Source organism: Bombina bombina, chromosome 2, assembly GCF_027579735.1.
Source record: "Bombina bombina isolate aBomBom1 chromosome 2, aBomBom1.pri, whole genome shotgun sequence".
Classification (NCBI taxonomy): domain Eukaryota; kingdom Metazoa; phylum Chordata; class Amphibia; order Anura; family Bombinatoridae; genus Bombina; species Bombina bombina.
In genome coordinates this window covers 8,280,634-8,302,082 of record NC_069500.1, presented here as the reverse complement: position 1 = coordinate 8,302,082, position 21,449 = coordinate 8,280,634, and the positions used below count along the sequence as shown (strand labels likewise).

The following is a 21,449-nucleotide window of genomic DNA, read 5'->3' as shown; positions in this document are numbered from 1 at the left end:
TATGTTCTGTTATACATAAGTCACAGCACTATATGTTCTGTTATACATAAGTCACAGCGCTATATGTTCTGTTATACATAAGTCACAGCGCTATATGTTCTGTTATACATAAGTCACAGTACTATATGTTCTGTTATACATAAGTCACAGCGCTATATGTTCTGTTATACATAAGTCACAGCGCTATATGTTCTGTTATACATAAGTCACAGCATTATATGTTCTGTTATACATAAGTCACAGCGCTATATGTTCTGTTATACATAAGTCACAGCATTATATGTTCTGTTATACATAAGTAACAGCATTATATGTTCTGTTATACATAAGTCACAGCGCTATATGTTCTGTTATACATAAGTCACAGCATTATATGTTCTGTTATACATAAGTCACAGCGCTATATGTTCTGTTATACATAAGTCACAGCACTATATGTTCTGTTATACATAAGTCACAGCGCTATATGTTCTGTTATACATAAGTCATAGCGCTATATGTTCTGTTATACATAAGTCACAGCGCTATATGTTCTGTTATACATAAGTCACAGCGCTATATGTTCTGTTATACATGTCACAGTGCTATATGTTCTGTTATACATAAGTCACAGTGCTATATGTTCTGTTATACATAAGTCACAGTGCTATATGTTCTGTTATACATAAGTCCTAGCGCTATATGTTCTGTTATACATAAGTCACAGTGCTATATGTTCTGTTATACATAAGTCACAGCGCTATATGTTCTGTTATACATAAGTCACAGCACTATATGTTCTGTTATACATAAGTCACAGCATTATATGTTCTGTTATACATAAGTCATAGCATTATATGTTCTGTTATACATAAGTCACAGCATTATATGTTCTGTTATACATAAGTCACAGCACTATATGTTCTGTTATACATAAGTCACAGCATTATATGTTCTGTTATACATAAGTCACAGCATTATATGTTCTGTTATACATAAGTCACAGCACTATATGTTCTGTTATACATAAGTCACAGCGCTATATGTTCTGTTATACATAAGACACAGTATTATATGTTCTGTTATACATAAGTCACAGCATTATATGTTCTGTTATACATAAGTCACAGCATTATATGTTCTGTTATACATAAGTCACAGCGCTATATGTTCTGTTATACATAAGTCACAGCGCTATATGTTCTGTTATACATAAGTCACAGTGCTATATGTTCTGTTATACATAAGTCCTAGCGCTATATGTTCTGTTATACATAAGTCACAGTACTATATGTTCTGTTATACATAAGTCACAGCACTATATGTTCTGCTATACATAAGTCACAGCGCTATATGTTCTGTTATACATAAGTCACAGCATTATATGTTCTGCTATACATAAGTCACAGCACTATATGTTCTGCTATACATAAGTCACAGCGCTATATGTTCTGTTATACATAAGTCACAGCACTATATGTTCTGTTATACATAAGTCACAGCGCTATATGTTCTGTTACACATAAGTCACAGCGCTATATGTTCTGTTATACATAAGTCACAGCATTATATGTTCTGTTATACATAAGTCACAGAGCTATATGTTCTGTTATACATAAGTCACAGCGCTATATGTTCTGTTATACATAAGTCACAGCGCTATATGTTCTGTTATACATAAGTCACAGCGCTATATGTTCTGTTATACATAAGTCACAGCGCTATATGTTCTGTTATACATAAGTCACAGCGCTATATGTTCTGTTATACATAAGTCACAGTGCTATATGTTCTGTTATACATAATTCACAGCGCTATATGTTCTGTTATACATAAGTCACAGCGCTATATGTTCTGTTATACATAAGTCACAGCGCTATATGTTCTGTTATACATAAGTCACAGCACTATATGTTCTGTTATACATAAGTCACAGCGCTATATGTTCTGTTATACATAAGTCACAGCGCTATATGTTCTGTTATACATAAGTCACAGTGCTATATATTCTGTTATACATAAGTCACAGCATTATATGTTCTGTTATACATAAGTCACAGCACTATATGTTCTGTTATACATAAGTCACAGCGCTATATGTTCTGTTATACATAAGTCACAGCATTATATGTTCTGTTATACATAAGTAACAGCATTATATGTTCTGTTATACATAAGTCACAGCACTATATGTTCTGTTATACATAAGTCACAGCGCTATATGTTCTGTTATACATAAGTCACAGCGCTATATGTTCTGTTATACATAAGTCACAGCGCTATATGTTCTGTTATACATAAGTCACAACACTATATGTTCTGTTATACATAAGTCACAGCGCTATATGTTCTGTTATACATAAGTCACAGCATTATATGTTCTGTTATACATAAGTCACAGCGCTATATGTTCTGTTATACATAAGTCACAGCGCTATATGTTCTGTTATACATAAGTCACAGCATTATATGTTCTGTTATACATAAGTCACAGCGCTATATGTTCTGTTATACATAAGTCACAGTATTATATGTTCTGTTTTACATAAGTCACATCACTATATGTTCTGTTATACATAAGTCACAGCACTATATGTTCTGTTATACATAAGTCACAGCGCTATATGTTCTGTTATACATAAGTGACAGCATTATATGTTCTGTTATACATAAGTCACAGCGCTATATGTTCTGTTATACATAAGTCACAGCGCTATATGTTCTGTTATACATAAGTCACAGCGCTATATGTTCTGTTATACATAAGTGACAGCATTATATGTTCTGTTATACATAAGTCACAGCACTATATGTTCTGTTATACATAAGTCACAGCACTATATGTTCTGTTATACATAAGTCACAGCGCTATATGTTCTGTTATACATAAGTCACAGCGCTATATGTTCTGTTATACATAAGTCACAGCGCTATATGTTCTGTTATACATAAGTCACAGCGCTATATGTTCTGTTATACATAAGTCACAGCGCTATATGTTCTGTTATACATAAGTCACAGCGCTATATGTTCTGTTATACATAAGTCACAGCGCTATATGTTCTGTTATACATTAGTCACAGCATTATATGTTCTGTTATACATAAGTCACAGCATTATATGTTCTGTTATACAAAAGTCACAGCATTATATGTTCTGTTGTACATAAGTCACAGCATTATATGTTCTTCTTACGATCGCCGCTGAAGAATGAAGTTTCCTTTAAATTATGTCATTCAAGATGGCGTCTCTTAGATTCCGATTGGCTGATAGAATTATATCATCCAATAGGAATTAAGGTAGAAAAAATCCTACTGGCTGTTGCAATCAGCCAATAGGATTGAGCTTTCATCCTATTGGCTGATCCATTCAGCCAATAGGATTGAGCTTGCATTCTATTGGCTGATTGGAATAGCCAATAGAATGTGAGCTCAATCCTAATGGCTGATCTTGGTTTTAAAGATGGAGCCGCTCCGCGCCGGATGGCTGAAGATAGAAGATGCCGTCTGGATGAAGACTTCTGCCCGTTTGGATGAAGACTTCGGCTTGCTTGGATGAATACTTCTTGCCGGATTCGCTGAGGACTTCTGCTGCTTGGATGAGGATGGATGTCGGGTCTTCGAAAACTGTAAGTGGATCTTCGGGGGTTAGTGTTAGGTTTTTTTAAGGGTTTATTGGGTGGGTTTTATATTTAGGTTAGGGACTTTGGGCGGAAAAAGAGCTAAATGCCCTTTTAAGGGCAATGCCCATTCAAATGCCCTTTTCAGGGCAATGGGGAGCTTAAGTTTTTTTAGATAGGTTTTTATTTGGGGGGTTTGGTTGTGTGGGTGGTTGTGTTACTGTTGGGGGGTGTTTGTATTTTATTTTACAGGTAGTGATGTCGCGAACCTAAAAATTTGGGCTCGTGAACGTCGAACGCAAACTTCCACAACTGTTCGGGAACGGGCGAACCGGGCGAACCGCCATAGACTTCTATAGGCAGGCGAACTTTAAAACCCACAGGGACTCTTTCTGGCCACAATAGTGATGGAAAAGTTGTTTCAAGGGGACTAACACCTGGACTGTGGCATGCCGGAGGGGGATTCATGGCAAAACTCCCATGAAAAATTACATAGTTGATGTAGAGTCTGGTTTTAAGCCATAAAGGGCATAAATCACCTAACATTCCTAAATTGTTTGGAATAACGTGCTTTAAAACACCAGGTATGATGTTGTATCGATCAGGTAGTGTAAGGGTTCACAGTGACAGACCAAACTCCCCGTTTAAATGGACAGTCTACACCAGAATTTTTATTGTTTTAAAAGATAGATAATCCCTTTATTAACCATTTCCCAGTTTTGCATAACTAACACAGTTATAATAATATACTTTTAACCTCTGTGATTATCTTGTATCTAAGCCTCTGCAAACTGCCCCTTTTTTCAGTTTTTTTGACAGACTTACAGTCTAGCCAATTAGTGCCTGCTCCCAGATAACTTCTTGTGCACGAGCACAGTGTTATCTATATGAAATACGTGAACTAACACCCTCTAGTGGTGAAAAACTGTTAAAATGCAATCTGAAAGAGGTAGGCTTCAAGGTCTAAGAAATTAGCATATGAACCTCCTAGGTTAAGCTTTCAACTAAGAATACCAAGAGAACAAAGCAAAATTGCTGATAAAAGTAAATTGGAAATTTTTTAAAATTACATGCTCTATCTGAATCATGAAAGTTTATTTTGGCCTAGACTGTCCCTTTAACGCACTGCAAACAACCGCAAACAGTCCATTTGCACAACCGCAAACTCCCCATTTGCACAAGGTTGGATACCAAGCAAGCCATGTCCCGTTCCTTGTCCTCACTGATGTCATTGAAGGTCTCTTCCTCCACCCAGCCACGTACAACACCAAGGGTCCCCGAAAGGTGACAACAAGCCCCCTGGGACGCCTGCTGTGTTTGGTCTTCCACCTCCTCAAAGCCACCTTCCTCCTCTGACTCCTCTTCTTCAGACTCCTCTCTCTGCATTATTATAAGGTGTGTTAAGTAGTTCTATTCTTATCAGTGTAATCCCTGTTACGTCCCCTATCAGGGGACGTGTATATGGCATCGATTTTAGGAACCGGGAGATGGAAAAAGATGCTTGGTCGGTCCTCCTACTTCAAATTTGGGGCACTGCGCGTGCAATCTAATGTGCCACCAGATAGGAGTGGTGTGTTAAGTAGTACTATTCTTATCAGTTTAATCCCTGTTATGTGCCTTTTTTTTGGTTTGGTTTTTGAAGCCACAGTGCAGCACCAGAGGCCATAAAAATTAGGCATGTACATACGCCTGAAAAATTAGGTATTGCTGCAGCCGCTGCTGTAGCAGCGGCCAGAAAAATTGATGTTTGTTTCCCAGGCAGAACGTGCCCTAAAACATTGCGGCTTGAACCCTAGTTGGTGGCGGATAAGTCACGCAAGTCATCCAGCATTCAGAGATCAAATACAGCAGCGTGTGAACCATTTTTAGCCCACGGCAGCTCATCTCATCAGGCCTTTTTTAGTCAAATTTATCGCCCACTGTCAGTCCCTTCGGGATCCATCCCTCATTCATCTTAATAAAGGTGAGGTAATCTAGACTTTTTTGACCTAGGCGACTTCTCTTCTCAGTGACAATACCTCCTGCTGCACTGAAGGTCCTTTTTGAAAGGACACTTGAAGCGGGGCAGGCCAGAAGTTCGATTGCAAATTGGGATAGCTCAGGCCACAGGTCAAGCCTGCACACCCAGTAGTCAAGGGGTTCATCGCTCCTCAGAGTGTCGATATCTGCAGTTAAGGCGAGGTAGTCTGCTACCTGTCGGTTGAGTCGTTCTCTGAGGATGGACCCCGAAGGGCTGTGGCGATGCGTAGGACTTAAAAAGCTCCGCATGTCCTCCATCAACAACACGTCTGTAAAGCGTCCTGTCTTTGCCGGCGTGGTCGTGGGAGGAGGAGGATTACTTTCAGCTCTTCCCCTGTTAGATTCCCGTTGTGCTGTGACATCACCCTTATACGCTGTGTAAAGCATACTTTATAATTTATTTTGGAACTGCTGCATCCTTTCCGACTTGCGGTAATTCGGTAACATTTCAGGCACTTTATGCTTATACCAGGGGTCTAGTAGTGTGGACACCCAGTACAGGTCGTTCTCCTTCAGCCTTTTTATACGAGGGTCCCTCAACAGACACGACAGCATGAAAGACCCCATTTGCACAAGGTTGGATGCCGAGCTACTCATATCCTGTTCCTCGTCCTCAGTGATCTCACTGAAGGTATGTTCTTCCACCCCAGCCACGTACAACACCACGGGTACCAGATAGGTGACAACGAGCACCCTGGGATGCCTGTTGTGGTTGGTCTTCCTCCTCCTCCTCAAAGCCACATTCCTCCTCTGACTCCTCTTCCTCACAATCCTCTTCCAGCATTGCCACAGGTCCAGCAAGCGATGCTGATAAGGCTGTTTCTGGTGGTGATGGTATGTTGACATGTGCTAAAAGGCTGATCCCTAGACTATGGAAGACACGAGAGATACCCTCCATCCCTAAATGGGTCTCAGAGGTAGACCATATTATAGCTCTTGAAAAAATGTACTACTCTTACTCAGGGAACCAAGACTTCCTAACCAACATACTATTCTTATGGGAACAAAGGAATCATACCCACAACTGACACTCTGGTGAATCCCTTTTTGTAAAGGCTTGCTCCACAATGTTGACTAGTAATATGTACAGGATACCGAGAAATATGATGTTTGGTTGTGATGTGTTTATTAGATGTACCGAAGGTCTTAAGCCGAAAGATACAAATTGGACTGGAAATGATATATATGTGAAAGGATTTCTTTCCCCTTTCCATTTCTCCTTCCCCATACCCCTCCCCTTCCCTTCCCTCTACTTAAGAAACTACTGGGTCACTGTTATAATACAATGTACTTGTATTCAACTATTATTTTGATGTTAAAAAGTTATCTTGCATCTTTGTTAAATTGCTACACCCAATAAAAAATATTTAAACAAAAAAAGCATCACAAAATACATTGAAAAGAACAGTTACACCCATGTTTAATTAAAAAAAAAAAAATATTGCATTTGACATTGTCTGTATCCAGTCTGTCTGGGGTCTGCACATTGTCTGTATCCAGTCTGTCTGGGGTCTGCACATTGTCTGTATCCAGTCTGCCTGGGGTCTGCACATTGTCTGTATCCAGTCTGTCTGGGGTCTGCACATTGTCTGTATCCAGTCTGTCTGGGGTCTGCACATTGTCTGTATCCAGTCTGACTGGGGTCTGCACATTGTCTGTATCCAGTCTGCCTGGGGTCTGCACATTGTCTGTATCCAGTCTGCCTGGGGCCTGCACATTGTCTGTATCCAATCTGCCTGGGGTCTGCACATTGTCTGTATCCAGTCTGTCTGGGGTCTGCACATTGTCTGTATCCAGTCTGTCTGGGGTCTGCACATTGTCTGTATCCAGTCTGCCTGGGGTCTGCACATTGTCTGTATCCAGTCTGCCTGGGGTCTGCACATTGTCTGTATCCAGTCTGCCTGGGGCCTGCACATTGTCTGTATCCAATCTGCCTGGGGTCTGCACATTGTCTGTATCCAGTCTGTCTGGGGTCTGCACATTGTCTGTATCCAGTCTGTCTGGGGTCTGCACATTGTCTGTATCCAGTCTGCCTGGGGTCTGCACATTGTCTGTATCCAGTCTGTCTGGGGTCTGCACATTGTCTGTATCCAGTCTGTCTGGGGTCTGCACATTGTCTGTATCCAGTCTGCCTAGGGTCTGCACATTGTCTGTATCCAGTCTGCCTGGGGTCTGCACATTGTCTGTATCCAGTCTGCCTGGGGCCTGCACATTGTCTGTATCCAATCTGCCTGGGGTCTGCACATTGTCTGTATCCAGTCTGTCTGGGGTCTGCACATTGTCTGTATCCAGTCTCTCTGGGGTCTGCACATTGTCTGTATCCAGTCTGCCTGGGGTCTGTACAATAGAGCTAATTATCTTGATCTTTTGAAGCTCTAACTAATGTGAGTATTCTGGGTCTGCCTTCCATCTGGGGAGTGAAGAGTTACACAGTTCTATGCTATGATGTGTTTCTCTCACTTCCTTTTGGGGAACATCGTTTGAACTATTTATGGGACAGTTTCCATTAAAGACACTTTTCACTTTGGATATATTCCTGCATATTGGCCTGTATTTATTATACAGTATGTGTTTATATGTTTGTAAATACATATATATACTTATAAATACATATATACACTTATAAATACACATATATATATATATACACTTATAAATACATATATTCTTTTCCTCTCCTGCAACCCTCTTTTGGTACGTGAATAGATTCCCTGTCAATCTGCAAACTATTCACTGCACTCTGGTGTTTTTTACTCTCTTGTAACTATCTTTTGTTACGTGTATATTTATATAGAGCAAATGATTTTAGGTTGTTAATTTAGTCCTACATTTGTTGTACTGTTATCCAATGTTTTATTTCTAATGTTCATTTAATTGCCATGTGATGTTCAATCCTTATCAATACTTGCTATTATTCTACAATTTATAGCTGTCTTATTCCATAGTTGTAACCCCCTCCAAATTTTATTGTCTGTTTACTTAACATCTCACCCTGACCAGACCAGAATCTAACTTTCCAATTGGCCTTTCCAATTGTTTTTGATTAGCAATCAACTAAATTTAGTGCCCGTCCTGCATATATTTCACACTAGTTTGGGATTTGCATTGCACAGGGGGTGCATTGCTACAATAGCATATGTTCACATTATTAACCCCTTAATGACCGCAGCACTTTTCCATTTTCTGTCCGTTTGGGACCAAGGCTATTTTTACATTTTTGCAGTGTTTGTGTTTAGCTGTAATTTTCCTCTTACTCATTTACTGTACCCACACATATTATATACCGTTTTTCTCGCCATTAAATGGACTTTCTAAAGATACCATTATTTTCATCATATCTTATAATTTACTATAAAAAAAATTATAAAATATGAGGAAAAATTGAAAAAAAATACACTTTTTCTATCTTTGACCCCCAAAATCTGTTACATATCTACAACCACCAAAAAACACCTATGCTAAATAGTTTCTAAATTTTGTCCTGAGTTTAGAAATACCCAATGTTTACATGTTCTTTACTTTTTTTGCAAGTTATAGGGCCATAAATACAAGTAGCACTTTGCTATTTCCAAACCCCTTTTTTTCAAAATTAGCGCTAGTTACATTAGAACCCTGATATCTTTCAGGAATCTCTGAATATCCATTGACATGTATATATTTTTTTTTAGTAGACAACCCAAAGTATTGATCTAGGCCCATTTTGGTATATTTCATGCCACCATTTCACCGCCAAATGCGTTAAAACAAAAAAATTGTTCACTTTTTCACAATTTTTTTCACAAACTTTAGGTTTCTCACTGAAATTATTTACAAACAGCTTGTGCAATTATGGCATAAATGGTTGTAAATTCTTCTCTGGGATCCCCTTTGTTCAGAAATAGCAGACTTATATGGCTTTGGTGTTGCTTTTTGGTAATTAGAATGCCACTAAATGCCACTGCGCACCACACGTGTATTATGCCCAGCAGTGAAGGGGTTAATTAGGGAGCATGTAGGGAGCTTTTTGGGGTAATTTTAGCTTTAGTGTAGTGTAGTAGACAACCCCAAGTATTGATCTAGGCCCATTTTGGTATATTTCATGCCACCATTTCACCGCCAAATGCGATCAAATTAAAAAAAAACGTTAAATTTTTCACAATTTTAGGTTTCTCACTGAAATCATTTACAAACAGCTTGTGCAGTTATGGCACAAATGGTTGTAAATGCTTCTCTGGGATCCCCTTTGTTCAGAAATAGCAGACATATATGGCTTTGGCGTTGCTTTTTGGTATTTAGAAGGCCGCTAAATGCCGCTGCGCATCACACGTGTATTATGGCTAGCAGTGAAGGGGTTAATTAGGTAGCTTGTAGGGAGCTTGCAGGGTTAATATCACATTTAGTGTAGAGCTCAGCCTCCCACCTGAAACATCAGACCCCCTGATCCCTCCCAAACAGCTCTCTTCCCTCCCCCACTCCACAATTGTCCCCGCCATCTTAAGTACTGGCAGAAAGTCTGCCAGTACTAAAATAAAAGCTATGTTTTTTTTTTTTTTTTTTTTTTTAAAGCATATTTACATATGCTGCTGTGTACTATCCCCCCCTTAGCCCCCAACCTCACTGATCCCCCCCAAACAGCTCTATAACCCTCCCACTCTAACTTAATCTGCGCCATTTTGGGTACTGGCAGCTGTCTGCCAGTACCCAGTTTAGCAGAAAAAAATGTTTTTTTTTTAGTTTTTATTAAATTTTTCTGCAGTGTAGCTTCCCCCCACACAAAACCAACCCCCCACCCCTCCATGATCTCTTTTTGTGCTTTTGCACAAACAAGATTTGGCCATTTGTTACCAAAAATTTTTTCCATAGTGTAGCGGTTCCCACCCGCTCCCGCCCCGTGCACGCGCCCGCCCGCCACCCTCCGTGCACGCGCGCGCGCCCGTGCGCGCCCCCTAACGGCCCGCACCCGATCCCGCCCCCCTTGACGACACAGGGAACACCGATGGCCGCCCACCCGCCTCCCAAGTTGGCTCCCACCCACCAACGATACCGGCCATCGATGTCCGGTGCAGAGAGGGCCACAGAGTGGCTCTCTCTGCATCGGATGGCCGTGTAAGGTTATTGCAGGATGCCTCCATATCGAGGCATCACTGCAATAACCGGAAAGCAGCTGGAAGCGAGCAAGATCGCTTCCAGCTGCTTTCCACACCGAGGACGTGCAGGGTACGTCCTCAGGCATTAACTGCCTTTTTTTTGAGGACGTACCCTGCACGTCCTCGGTCATTAAGGGGTTAAATTGAACATTTTATAAGTAAGGCACTAACAATAGCATTATACAAGAATTGAACAAGGATTGGGCAAGGGGCAAGACACAAGGCAAGTACTTTTGTAATATTATGTTTTATATACCTTTTTGTTTTCTTATGCAATTGCTACTGTAATTCTGTGTCTTATGTGTTTAACTGGTTCCCACTTTTGTAAAAATGCTCAATATATTCATATTCCTTTTTGCTGCCTCTTGTCTCTATAGCAAACTACATTATTCAATTACTCCTTCTCCCTCTCCACCTGCACTGTTCATTAGCCCATCTCTCTTAAACTCACCTTACTTTTGTACTCATGAACTTTACCTATTCCTAAACATTCTCTCTCCCCCTGCAGCTCATCTCAAAAGCCGTCTCACTACTGCAAATCTGTATCTCATCTTATGTCACTCTCCCTCTTGCTTTTACTTACTGCTGGTGACTTCTCCCCTAATCCTGGTCCCCAACCACTGACAAGCCGTGCACATCCATGTGTACCGTCCCATAGACTCAGAAAACAAAACTCTGCAAACCTTACTCACATTACTCTTGCATCAAAAGCCACTACCCCTTTCACTTGTGCACTCTGGAACTCTGTTTGCAACAAGCTCATTTCTATACATGACCTCTTTATCTCCCACTCCCTCAACCTTCTGGCCCGAACAGAAACCTGGCTCTCTCCCCTAGACACAGCATCCACTGCTGCTCTGTCACATGGGGGTCTCCACTTCAGCCACACTCCTAGGTCTGGAAATAGAAAAGGAGGTGGTGTAGGTATCTTACTTTCCTCTCGTTGCACCTTTCAACAAATACATCCCATCTCTTCCCTCACATTTCCCTCATTTGAAACCCACATGATTCGCTTATTCTCCACTCTCTCTGTATATGATGCAGTCATATACCGACCCCCTGGCTCCTCAACTCAATTTCTAGATCACTTGGCTGCCTGGCTACCTTATACACCCTGCCCTCATTCTTGGTGACTTCAACATCCCTCTTGACAATCCCACTACCTCCTCTGCAAAACAACTTCTGCAACTCACTTCCTCTTTCGGTTTGTCACAATGGACTGACTCTCCCACTCACAAAGACGGTCACTCTCTTGACCTGATCTTTAGCTATCGATCTTTCTGACCACCATCTCCTTTCTTGCAACATATCATCCCTCCCTACAACTCACCCTCCTTCTACTCCTCACACAAAACTTCACAGAAGCATTATGTCATTAGATCATCAACAGCTTGCTAATTCCCTCAAACCTCTCCTCTCATCCTTCTCCTCTTTTTCCTGCCCTGACCAATCTATCTGCCACTATAATTCCACCCTTACATCCATCCTTGACAATCTCGCCCCTCTTACCATAGCTCGGAAATCAAACACTCATCCTCAGCCCTGGCATACTCCTCTGACACGATACCTACGCAGATGTTCCCGTACTGCTGAGCGGCACTGGAGAAAATCTCGGAGTTCAGCTGATTTTCTTCATTACAAATTTATCTTGAACTCTTACTATGCTGCCCTTAATCTCCATAAGCAACACTATTTCTCTACTCTTATCTATAATTTTTCTTCAAACCCAAAATGTTTGTTCTCCACTTTCAATACTCTCCTCCGCCCTCCCCCACCTCCTAATACAACTTCTCTGTCATCTCAAGACTTTTCTAGCCACTTCAATAACAAAATTGACTCCATCAGAAATGAAATCAGCGCTCAACATAATTCCATTCTCTCACCCCCTCAAATGCTCTCAATCACCACAACCCACATAACCTTAAACTTAGCTCATTCTCTCCTGTTACTGCGGTCTCACCTCACTACCTGTCCCCTTGACCCTATCCCCTCACAGCTACTCCCCTCCTTCTCTGCTACCCTCACCCCTATACTCACACACACTTTCAACCTCTCCCTCAGCACCGGTATATTTCCCTCATCGCTGAAACATGCACTGGTCACACCTATACTCAAAAAACCTTCCCTTGATCCTACCTCCCCATCCAACTACTGCCCTATTTCCCTCCTCCCTCTTGCCTCAAAGCTTTCTCGAAAAACTAGTATATGCACGCCTATCCCATTTCCTTACGTTAAACTCCCTTCTTGACCCACTGCAATCTGGATTTCGTCCCCATCACTCCACAGAGACAGCAATTGTTAAGGTTACCAATGACCTACTTACAGCAAAATCAAAAGGCCACTTCTCTCTGCTTATCCTCCTTGATCTGTCCGCAGCCTTTAACACTGTTGACCACCCTCTTTTGCTCCAAACCCTCCAATCCTTTGGCATCTGTGACACAGTCCTCTTGTGGCTCTCTTCCTACCTGTCAAACCGTACTTTTAGTGTAGCCTTCTCTGGGGCCTCCTCTTCCCCGTCACCACTTTCTGTCAGAGTACCGCAAGGCTTTGTGCTCGGTCCCCTTCTCTTCTCAATCTACACGTCATCACTAGGTTCCTTAATAAAGTCCCACGGTTTCCAATATCATTTGTATGCTGACGACACCCAAATCTACTTCCCTGCACCAGACCTATCTCCTTCCTTGCTAACCCATGTCACTAACTGTCTTTCTCACATCTTTTCCTGGATGTCCTCTCACTACCTCAAGCTAAATCTCTCCAAAACTGAGCTCCTCATTTTACCCCCTTCTTCCAAAATCTCCACCCCCAATCTCTCTATAACTGTCTACAACTCCATCATTACCCCTACCCCGCATGCCCGATGTCTCGGGGTCACATTTGACTCAGATCTTTCTTTCACTCTTCACATTCAGTCCTTGGCTAAAGCCTGCTTATTCCACCTTAAAAAATCGATAAAATTAGACACTTCCTTACACAAGACACAACTAAGATTTTAATCCACTATCTCATTCTTCCCCGCCTCGATTACTGCAACTCTGTCCTCTCTGGTTTCCCCAGCTGCCCCCTAGCTCCTTTACAATCCATAATGAATGCCTCTGCCAGGCTCATCTTCCTTACACGTCGCTCTTCATCTGCTGCACCTCTCTGCCAATCCCTTCACTGGCTTCCTCTTGCCTCTAGGATCAAACACAAAATTCTCACTCTGACATACAAAGCCCCCAACTGCACTGCTCCCTCCTATATCTCAGACCTTGTCTCCAGATACTCTCCCTCCCATCCCCTTCACTCTGCTCATGACCTCCTACTCTCCTCCTCTCTTGACACCTCATCACACTCCCATTTACAGGACTTCTCCAGGCTGGCTCCCATCTTGTGGAACTAGTTTTGAAAGCTTCAAGTGCTCCCTAAAGACTCTACTGTTCAGGGATGCATACAACCTATGCTAACCTTTCTTTATACCAGTTCCTCTCCTCCATTGCTATCCCCTGAACCCCCTTAGCATGTAAGTCTAAGAGTCCAGCTGTTTGTAGATCACCTTCTTAAGAGCTGACTACAACAGTGCAACTCTTGGCAGGGCCCTCTACCCATTTGATCCCTATAATTGTTTTTTTGTACTCCCCCTTTGTTTATAGCGCTGCGGAATCTGTTGGCACTCTACAAATAACCGATAATAATAATATATTCACTTATAAATACATACACACATATAAACATATTATACATCTCTAAAGATGTGTGTGTGTATACATATATATATCTATGTCAAAGCTCTTTTTATTTCACCTTTTTATTAGATGGTGTTATTATGAGTGCACTTTTCATTGTATTTTTGATGTCTTTTGTGCAACTTTTTTGTTTCATAAAACAGTTAACCAAAGTTCTGAGGATGCAGTAATCCTTTTACCGTAAATCGTGATTGCGCTCACGCACAAACACCCACGATAAACCCCTTTTCGCTTTCGCATAACTGTTAGTGTGCCACTCATAATCTGGCCCTTTATGTTTCTTTACTACATTTGTCATGACATGATATGCTCCTTATTACATTTGTCATGAATTATCGGCTAGATTACGAGTTTTGCGTTATGAGTAAAAAAGCAGCGTTAAGGCTCATAACGCTGCTTTTTCACTAACGCTGCTATTACGAGTCCCGCACACTTTTTTGGCCGTACCACAAATTAACTTACACAAGTCTTTTTTCAGTGGGACTTCCATAGCGCCGGTATTACAAGCTTTTTTTTGGAGGCCAAAAAGTGAGCAGAACAGCCTATCCCGCAAGATTCGCAACGCATTCTAAAGTCAGTAGTTATGAGTTTTACACTACAAAGCTGTAGCATAAAACTCATAACTAAAGTGTTAAAAAGTACACTAACACCCATAAACTACATATTAACCCCTAAACCATGGCCCTCCTGCATCGCAAACACTAAAATAAAATTATTAACCCCTAATCTGCCGCTCCGGACATCGCCGCCATTAAAATAAACATATTAACCCCATAAACCGCCTCACTCCCGCCTCGCAAACACTAGTTAAATATTATTAAGCCTTAATCTGCCGCCCCTAACATCGCCTCAACCTACATTACAGTTATTAACCCCTAATCTGCCGCCCCCAACGTTGCCGCCACTATACTAAATTTATTAACCCCTAAACCTAAGTCTAACCCTAACACCCCCTAACTTAAATATAATTAAAAGAAATCTAATTAAAAATTCCTATCATTACCTAAATAATTCCTATTTAAAACTAAATACTTACCTATAAAATAAACCCTAAGCTAGCTGCAATATAACTAATAGTTACATTATAGCTATCTCAGGGTTTATTTTTATTTTACAGGCAAGCTTGTATTTATTTTAACTAGGTAGAATAGTTACTAAATAGTTATTAACTATTAGTGAGTTACACTAACACCTAACCTTACACTACAATTAAATAAATTACTTAAATTAAATACAATTACCTAAATTAAAAACACAAACAAACACTAAATTACACAAAATAAAAAACAAATGATCAGATATTTAAACTAATTACACCTAATCTAATAGCCCTATCAAAATAAAAAAGTCCCCCCAAAATAAAAAAAAACCCTAGCCTAAACTAAACTACGAATAGCCCTTAAAAGGGCCTTTTGCGGGGCATTGCCCCAAAGAAATCAGCTCTTTTACCTGTAAAAAAAAATACAAACAACCCCCCCAACAGTAAAACCCACCACTCACACAACAAACCCCCCAAATAAAAAGGGCATTTGGATGGGCATTGCCCTTAAAAGGGCATTTAGCTCTATTGCTGCCCAAAACCTAACCTAAAAATAAAACCCACCCAATAAACCCTTAAAAAAACCTAACAATAACCCCTGAAGATCCACTTACAGTTTTGAATATCCGACATCCATCCTCAACGAAGCCGGGAGAAGTCCTCAACGAAGCGGCAAGAAGTCCTCAATGAAGCCGGGAGAAGTCTTCATCCAAGCCGGCAGAAGTGGTCCTCCAGACGGGCAGAAGTCTTCATCCAGACGGCACCTTCTATCTTCATCCAACTGGCGAGGAGCGGGTCCATCTTCAAGACATCCGGCGCTGAGCATCATCTTCTTCCGACGTCTTACGAAGAATGAAGGTTCCTTTAAATGACGTCATCCAAGATGGCGTCCCTTGAATTCCGATTGGCTGATAAAATTCTATCAGCCAATCGGAATTAAAGGTGAAAAATTCTTATTGGCTGATGCAATCAGCCAATAGGATTGAGCTCGCATTCTAGTGGCTGTTCCAATCAGCCAATAGAATGCGATCTCAATCCTATTGGCTGATTGGATCAGCCAATAGGATTGAAGTTCAATCCTATTGGCTGATTGCATCAGCCAATAGGAATTTTTCACCTTTAATTCCGATTGCTTTTCTTTGGGGCAATGCCCCGCAAAAGGCTCTTTTAAGGGCTATTGGTAGTTTAGTTTAAGCTAGGGTTTTTTTTTATTTTGGGGCGCTTTTTTATTTTGATAGGGCTATTAGATTAGGTGTAAATAGTTTAAATATCTGATAATTTGTTTTTTATTTTGTGTAATTTAGTGTTTGTTTGTTAGTTTTTGTAATTTAGGTAATTTATTTAATTGTAGTGTAAGGTTAGGAGTTAGTGTAACTCAGGTTAGGTTTTATTTTACAGGTAAATTTGTATTTATTTTAGCTAGGTGGTTAGTAAATAGTTAATAACTATTTAGTAACTATTCTACCTAGTTAGAATAAATACAAACTTGTCTGTAAAATAAAAATAAACCCTAAGCTAGCTACAATGTAACTATTAGTTATATTGTAGCTAGCTTAGGGTTTATTTTATAGGTAAGTATTTAGTTTTAAATAGGAATTATTTAGGTAATGATAGGAATTTTTATTTAGATTTCTTTTAATTATATTTAAGTTAGGGGGTGTTAGGGTTAGACTTAGGTTTAGGGGTTAATAAATTTAGTATAGTGGCGGCGACGTTGGGGGCGGCAGATTAGGGGTTAATAAATGTAGGTAGGTAGTGGCAATGTTAGGGGCGGCAGATTAGGGGTAAATAATATTTAACTAGTGTTTGCGATGCGGGAGTGCGGCGGTTTAGGGGTTAATATGTTTATTATAGTGGCGGCGACGTTGGGGGTGGCAGCTTCGGGGTTAATAAATATAATGTAGGTGTAGGCGATGTTGGGGGCAGCAAATTAGGGGTTAATAAATATAATGTAGGTGTAGGCGATGTTGGGTGCAGCAGATTAGGAGTTCATAAGTATAATGTAGGTGTCGGCGATGTCGGGGGCGGCAGATTAGGGGTTAATAAGTGTAAGCTTAGGGGTGTTTAGACTCTGGGTTCATGTTAGGGTGTTAGGTGTAAACATAAATTTAGTTTCCCCATAGGAATCAATGGGGCTGCGTTACTGAGTTTTACGCTGCTTTATTGCAGGTGTTAGACTTTTTTTCAGCCGGCTCTCCCCACTGATGTCTATGGGGAAATCGTGCACAAGCATGTAAAACCAGCTCACCGCGGCTTTCAGCAGTGCTGGTATTGGAGTGCGGTATGGAGCACAATTTTTCTCTACGCTAACTTCTTGCCTAATAACGACGGGTTTAGGAAAACCTGTAATACCAGCGCTGTAGGTAAGTGAGCGGTGACAATAACGTGCAAGTTAGCACCGCACCCCTCTTACCGCAAAACTCGTAATCTAGCCGTATGTTCTTTACTACATTAGTCATGACATTATATGATCTTTACTACATTTGTCATGACATTGGGGGATATTTATCAAGCCGTCAACGCAAATATTAACCCCTATCTCGCCACTCCCGGACCCCGCCGCCACCTACATAATGTTATTAACCCCTATCCCGCCGCTCCCGGACCCCACTGCAACTAAATAAAAGTATTAACCCCTAAACCCCTGGCCTCCCACATCACTACCATTAATTAAACCTATTAACCCCTAAACCGCCAGCCCCCCACATCGCCATAAACTAAATTAAGCTATTAACCCCTAAACCTAACAACCCGCTAACTTTACATTAAAATTACAACATCCCTATCTTCAAATAAATTAAAACTTACCTGTAGAATTAAATTAAATTAAACTATATTAAACTATTAATTAACCTACCCTAAATATTATCCTACAATTACATTAAACTAGCAATTAAATTAACTAAATTACATATTTAAAAAAAAAACTAACCCTACTCAAATTATTTAAATCTACAATAAAAAATTACTGTTACCAAAAAACAAACACTAAGTTACAAAAAAAAAACCACAGTATCAAAAATAAAAACGAATTACACCTAATCTAATAGCCCTATCAAAATAAAAAAGCCCCCTCAAAATAAAAAAAACCCTAGCCTACAATAAACTACCAATGGCCCTTAAAAGGGCCTTTTGCGGGGCATTGCTCCAAAGAAATCAGCTCTTTTATCTGTAAATAAAAATACAAACACCCCCACCACCCACACAACCAACCCCCCAAATAAAAACCCTATCTAAAAAATCCTAAGCTCCCCATTGCCCTGAAAAGGGCATTTGTATGGGAATTGCCCTTAAAAGGGCATTTCGATTTTTTACTGCCCAGACCCTACTCTAAAAATAAAACCCACCCAAAAAACCCTTAAATAAACCTAACACTAACCCCCGACAATCCACTTACAGTTATTGAAGTTCCGATTGAAGGATCCATCCAGCTGGTAAGAAGTCTTCATCCAGGCAGCAAGAAGTCTTCATCCGGGCGGCCTCTTCCATCTTCATCCAGCCGGCGCGGAGCGGGTCCATCCATGAGCTCCTCCTCAATACGGTTACCGCTGTAAACTGGATCTTCAATGCAAGTGACGTCATCCAAGATGTCGTCCCTTGCATTATGATTGGCTGAAAGGTTCCAATCAGCCAATAGGATTAGAGTTGTTAAAATCCTATTGGCTGTTCCAATCAGCCAATAGGATGTGAGCGCTCATCCTATTGGCTGATTGGAACAGCCAATAGGATTTTAGCAACTCTAATGCAAGGGACGCCATCTTGGATGAAGATCCAGTTTACTGCGGCAACTGTATTGAAGAGGAGCTCCGCGCCGGATGTCTTCAGGATGGACCCGCTCTGCGCCGGATGGATGAAGATAGAAGAGGCCGCCTGGATGAAGACTTCGCCGGCTGGATGAAGACTTCTTGCCGCACGGCTGGATCCTTCAAGTGGAACTTCAATAACTGTAAGTGGATCGTCGGGGTTTAGTGTTAGGTTTATTTAAGGGTTTTTTGGGTGGGTTTTATTTTTAGAGTAGGGTCTGGGCAGTAAAAGAGCTAAATGCTCTTTTAAGGGCAATGCCCATACAAATGTCCTTTTCAGGGCAATGCCCATACAAATGTCCTTTTCAGGGCAATGGGGAGCTTAGATTTTTTTAGATAGGGTTTTTATTTGGGGGGTTTGTTGTGTGGTTGGTGGGTTTTACTGTTGGGGGGTGTTTGTATTGTTCTTTACAGGTAAAAGAGCTGTTTTCTTTGGGGCAATGCCCTGAAAAAGGCCCTTTTAAGGGCCATTGGTAGCTTATTGTAGGCTAGGGGGGGGTTATTTTGGGGGGGCTTTTTTATTTTGATAGGGCTATTAGATTATGTTTAATTCATTTTTATTTTTGATACTGTGGTTTTTTTGTAACTTAGTGTTTGTTTTTTTGGTAACTTAGTAATTTTTTATTGTAGATTTAAATAATTTGAGTAGGGTTAGGGTTTTTTAATATGTAATATAGTTAATTTAATTGGTAGTTTAATGTAATTGTAGTATAATAGTTAGGGTAGGTTAATTAATAGTTTAATTTAATTCTACAGGTTTTAATTTATTTGAAGATAGGGATGTTGTAATTTTAATGTAAAGTTAGCGGGTTGTTAGGGTTAGGGGTTAATAGCTTAATTTAGTTTATGGCGATGTGGGTGGCTGGTGGTTTAGGGGTTAATAGGTTTAGTTAGTGGTAGTGATATGGGAGGCCAGGGGTTTAGAGGTTAATACTTTTATTTAGTTGCGGTGGGGTCCGGGAGCGGCGGGATAGGGGTTAATAACATTATGTAGGTGGCGGTGGAGAACGTATTCAGGTCCGCAGCTGCGATTTTAGGAGATGTTAGGCGAGTGTATTGGTGCCGTCTAATGCAACAAAGTTGACGGCTTGATAGATAGGCCCCATTATGCGTTCTTTACTACAATTGTCATGACGTGTTCTTTACTACATTTGTCATGATATTATTTGCTGGCTCATACATTACTCACAGCATCAGATGTTCTGAATCACTGAAAGAGTTGAATGTTCATTCATGTCTCACTTACGGTGTTCAGCCGGATTTCCATGTTCAGAACACCTCCGCTATCAAGAACAGGTAACAAGTTAATGCTAAACACCGCTGGTCGATCAGGAGGCACTGAGACATTGGGCCCAAAGAATATGTAGAAGTGAACAGAGAATGTGTCAAGTTCATTCCTTAGAGTAGGTCTGATAGGCCAGCAAGAAGTGACAGGACCTGAATGGTCAACCAATGATATGTTTCCAAGCATAAGAGAAACCCCGGGGGATGGAAGACCTTCCAAGGATGCCAACCCCCCTGCTGAACCGAAGGACTGTGGCATATTCAGAGCAGAGCTTGGTCCTGTGGAACCTCGTGCAAGCCCAGGACGGGAGCAATCTGTTTAGAAAACACAAACAAGTAAGTTATCAGAGAGGCGATATTCTTGAATAATATGTATAAAGCGCACAGAGATACGGACCCAGTATATATTAGAAGACATAGATATGATAAAAGATACAGTGCACAGATACTGACCCGGTACATATTAGCAGACATATATATGATAACAAATACAGCTCACAGGTACTGACCCGGTACATATTAGCAGACATAGATATGATAACAGATACAGCGCACAGGTAGTGACCCGTTACATATTAGCAGACATAGATATGATAACAGATACAGCGCACAGGTACTGACCCGGTACATATTAGCAGATATAGATATGATAACAGATGCAGCGCACAGGTACTGACCCGGTACATATTAGCAGATATAGATATGATAACAGATACAGCGCACAGGTACTGACCAGTTACATATTAGCAGACATAGATATGATAACAGATACAGCACACAGGTACTGACCCGGTACATATTAGCAGATATAGATATGATGAAGAGATACAGCACAAACATAGAAACATACGGCTA

General features: G+C 40.7%; 1 protein-coding gene across 1 annotated transcript in view; it reads right to left on the bottom strand.

Moving 5' to 3' along the window:
- Window positions 1–21,449, bottom strand: part of TMEM8B (transmembrane protein 8B) — a 156,389-nt gene that overhangs the window by 92,349 nt on the left and 42,591 nt on the right. Inside the window, exon 4 of the mRNA XM_053699635.1 lies at window positions 20,557–20,909. Coding sequence (XP_053555610.1) covers window positions 20,557–20,909 — 353 coding nt within the window. The remainder of the gene's footprint in view (window positions 1–20,556; window positions 20,910–21,449) is intronic.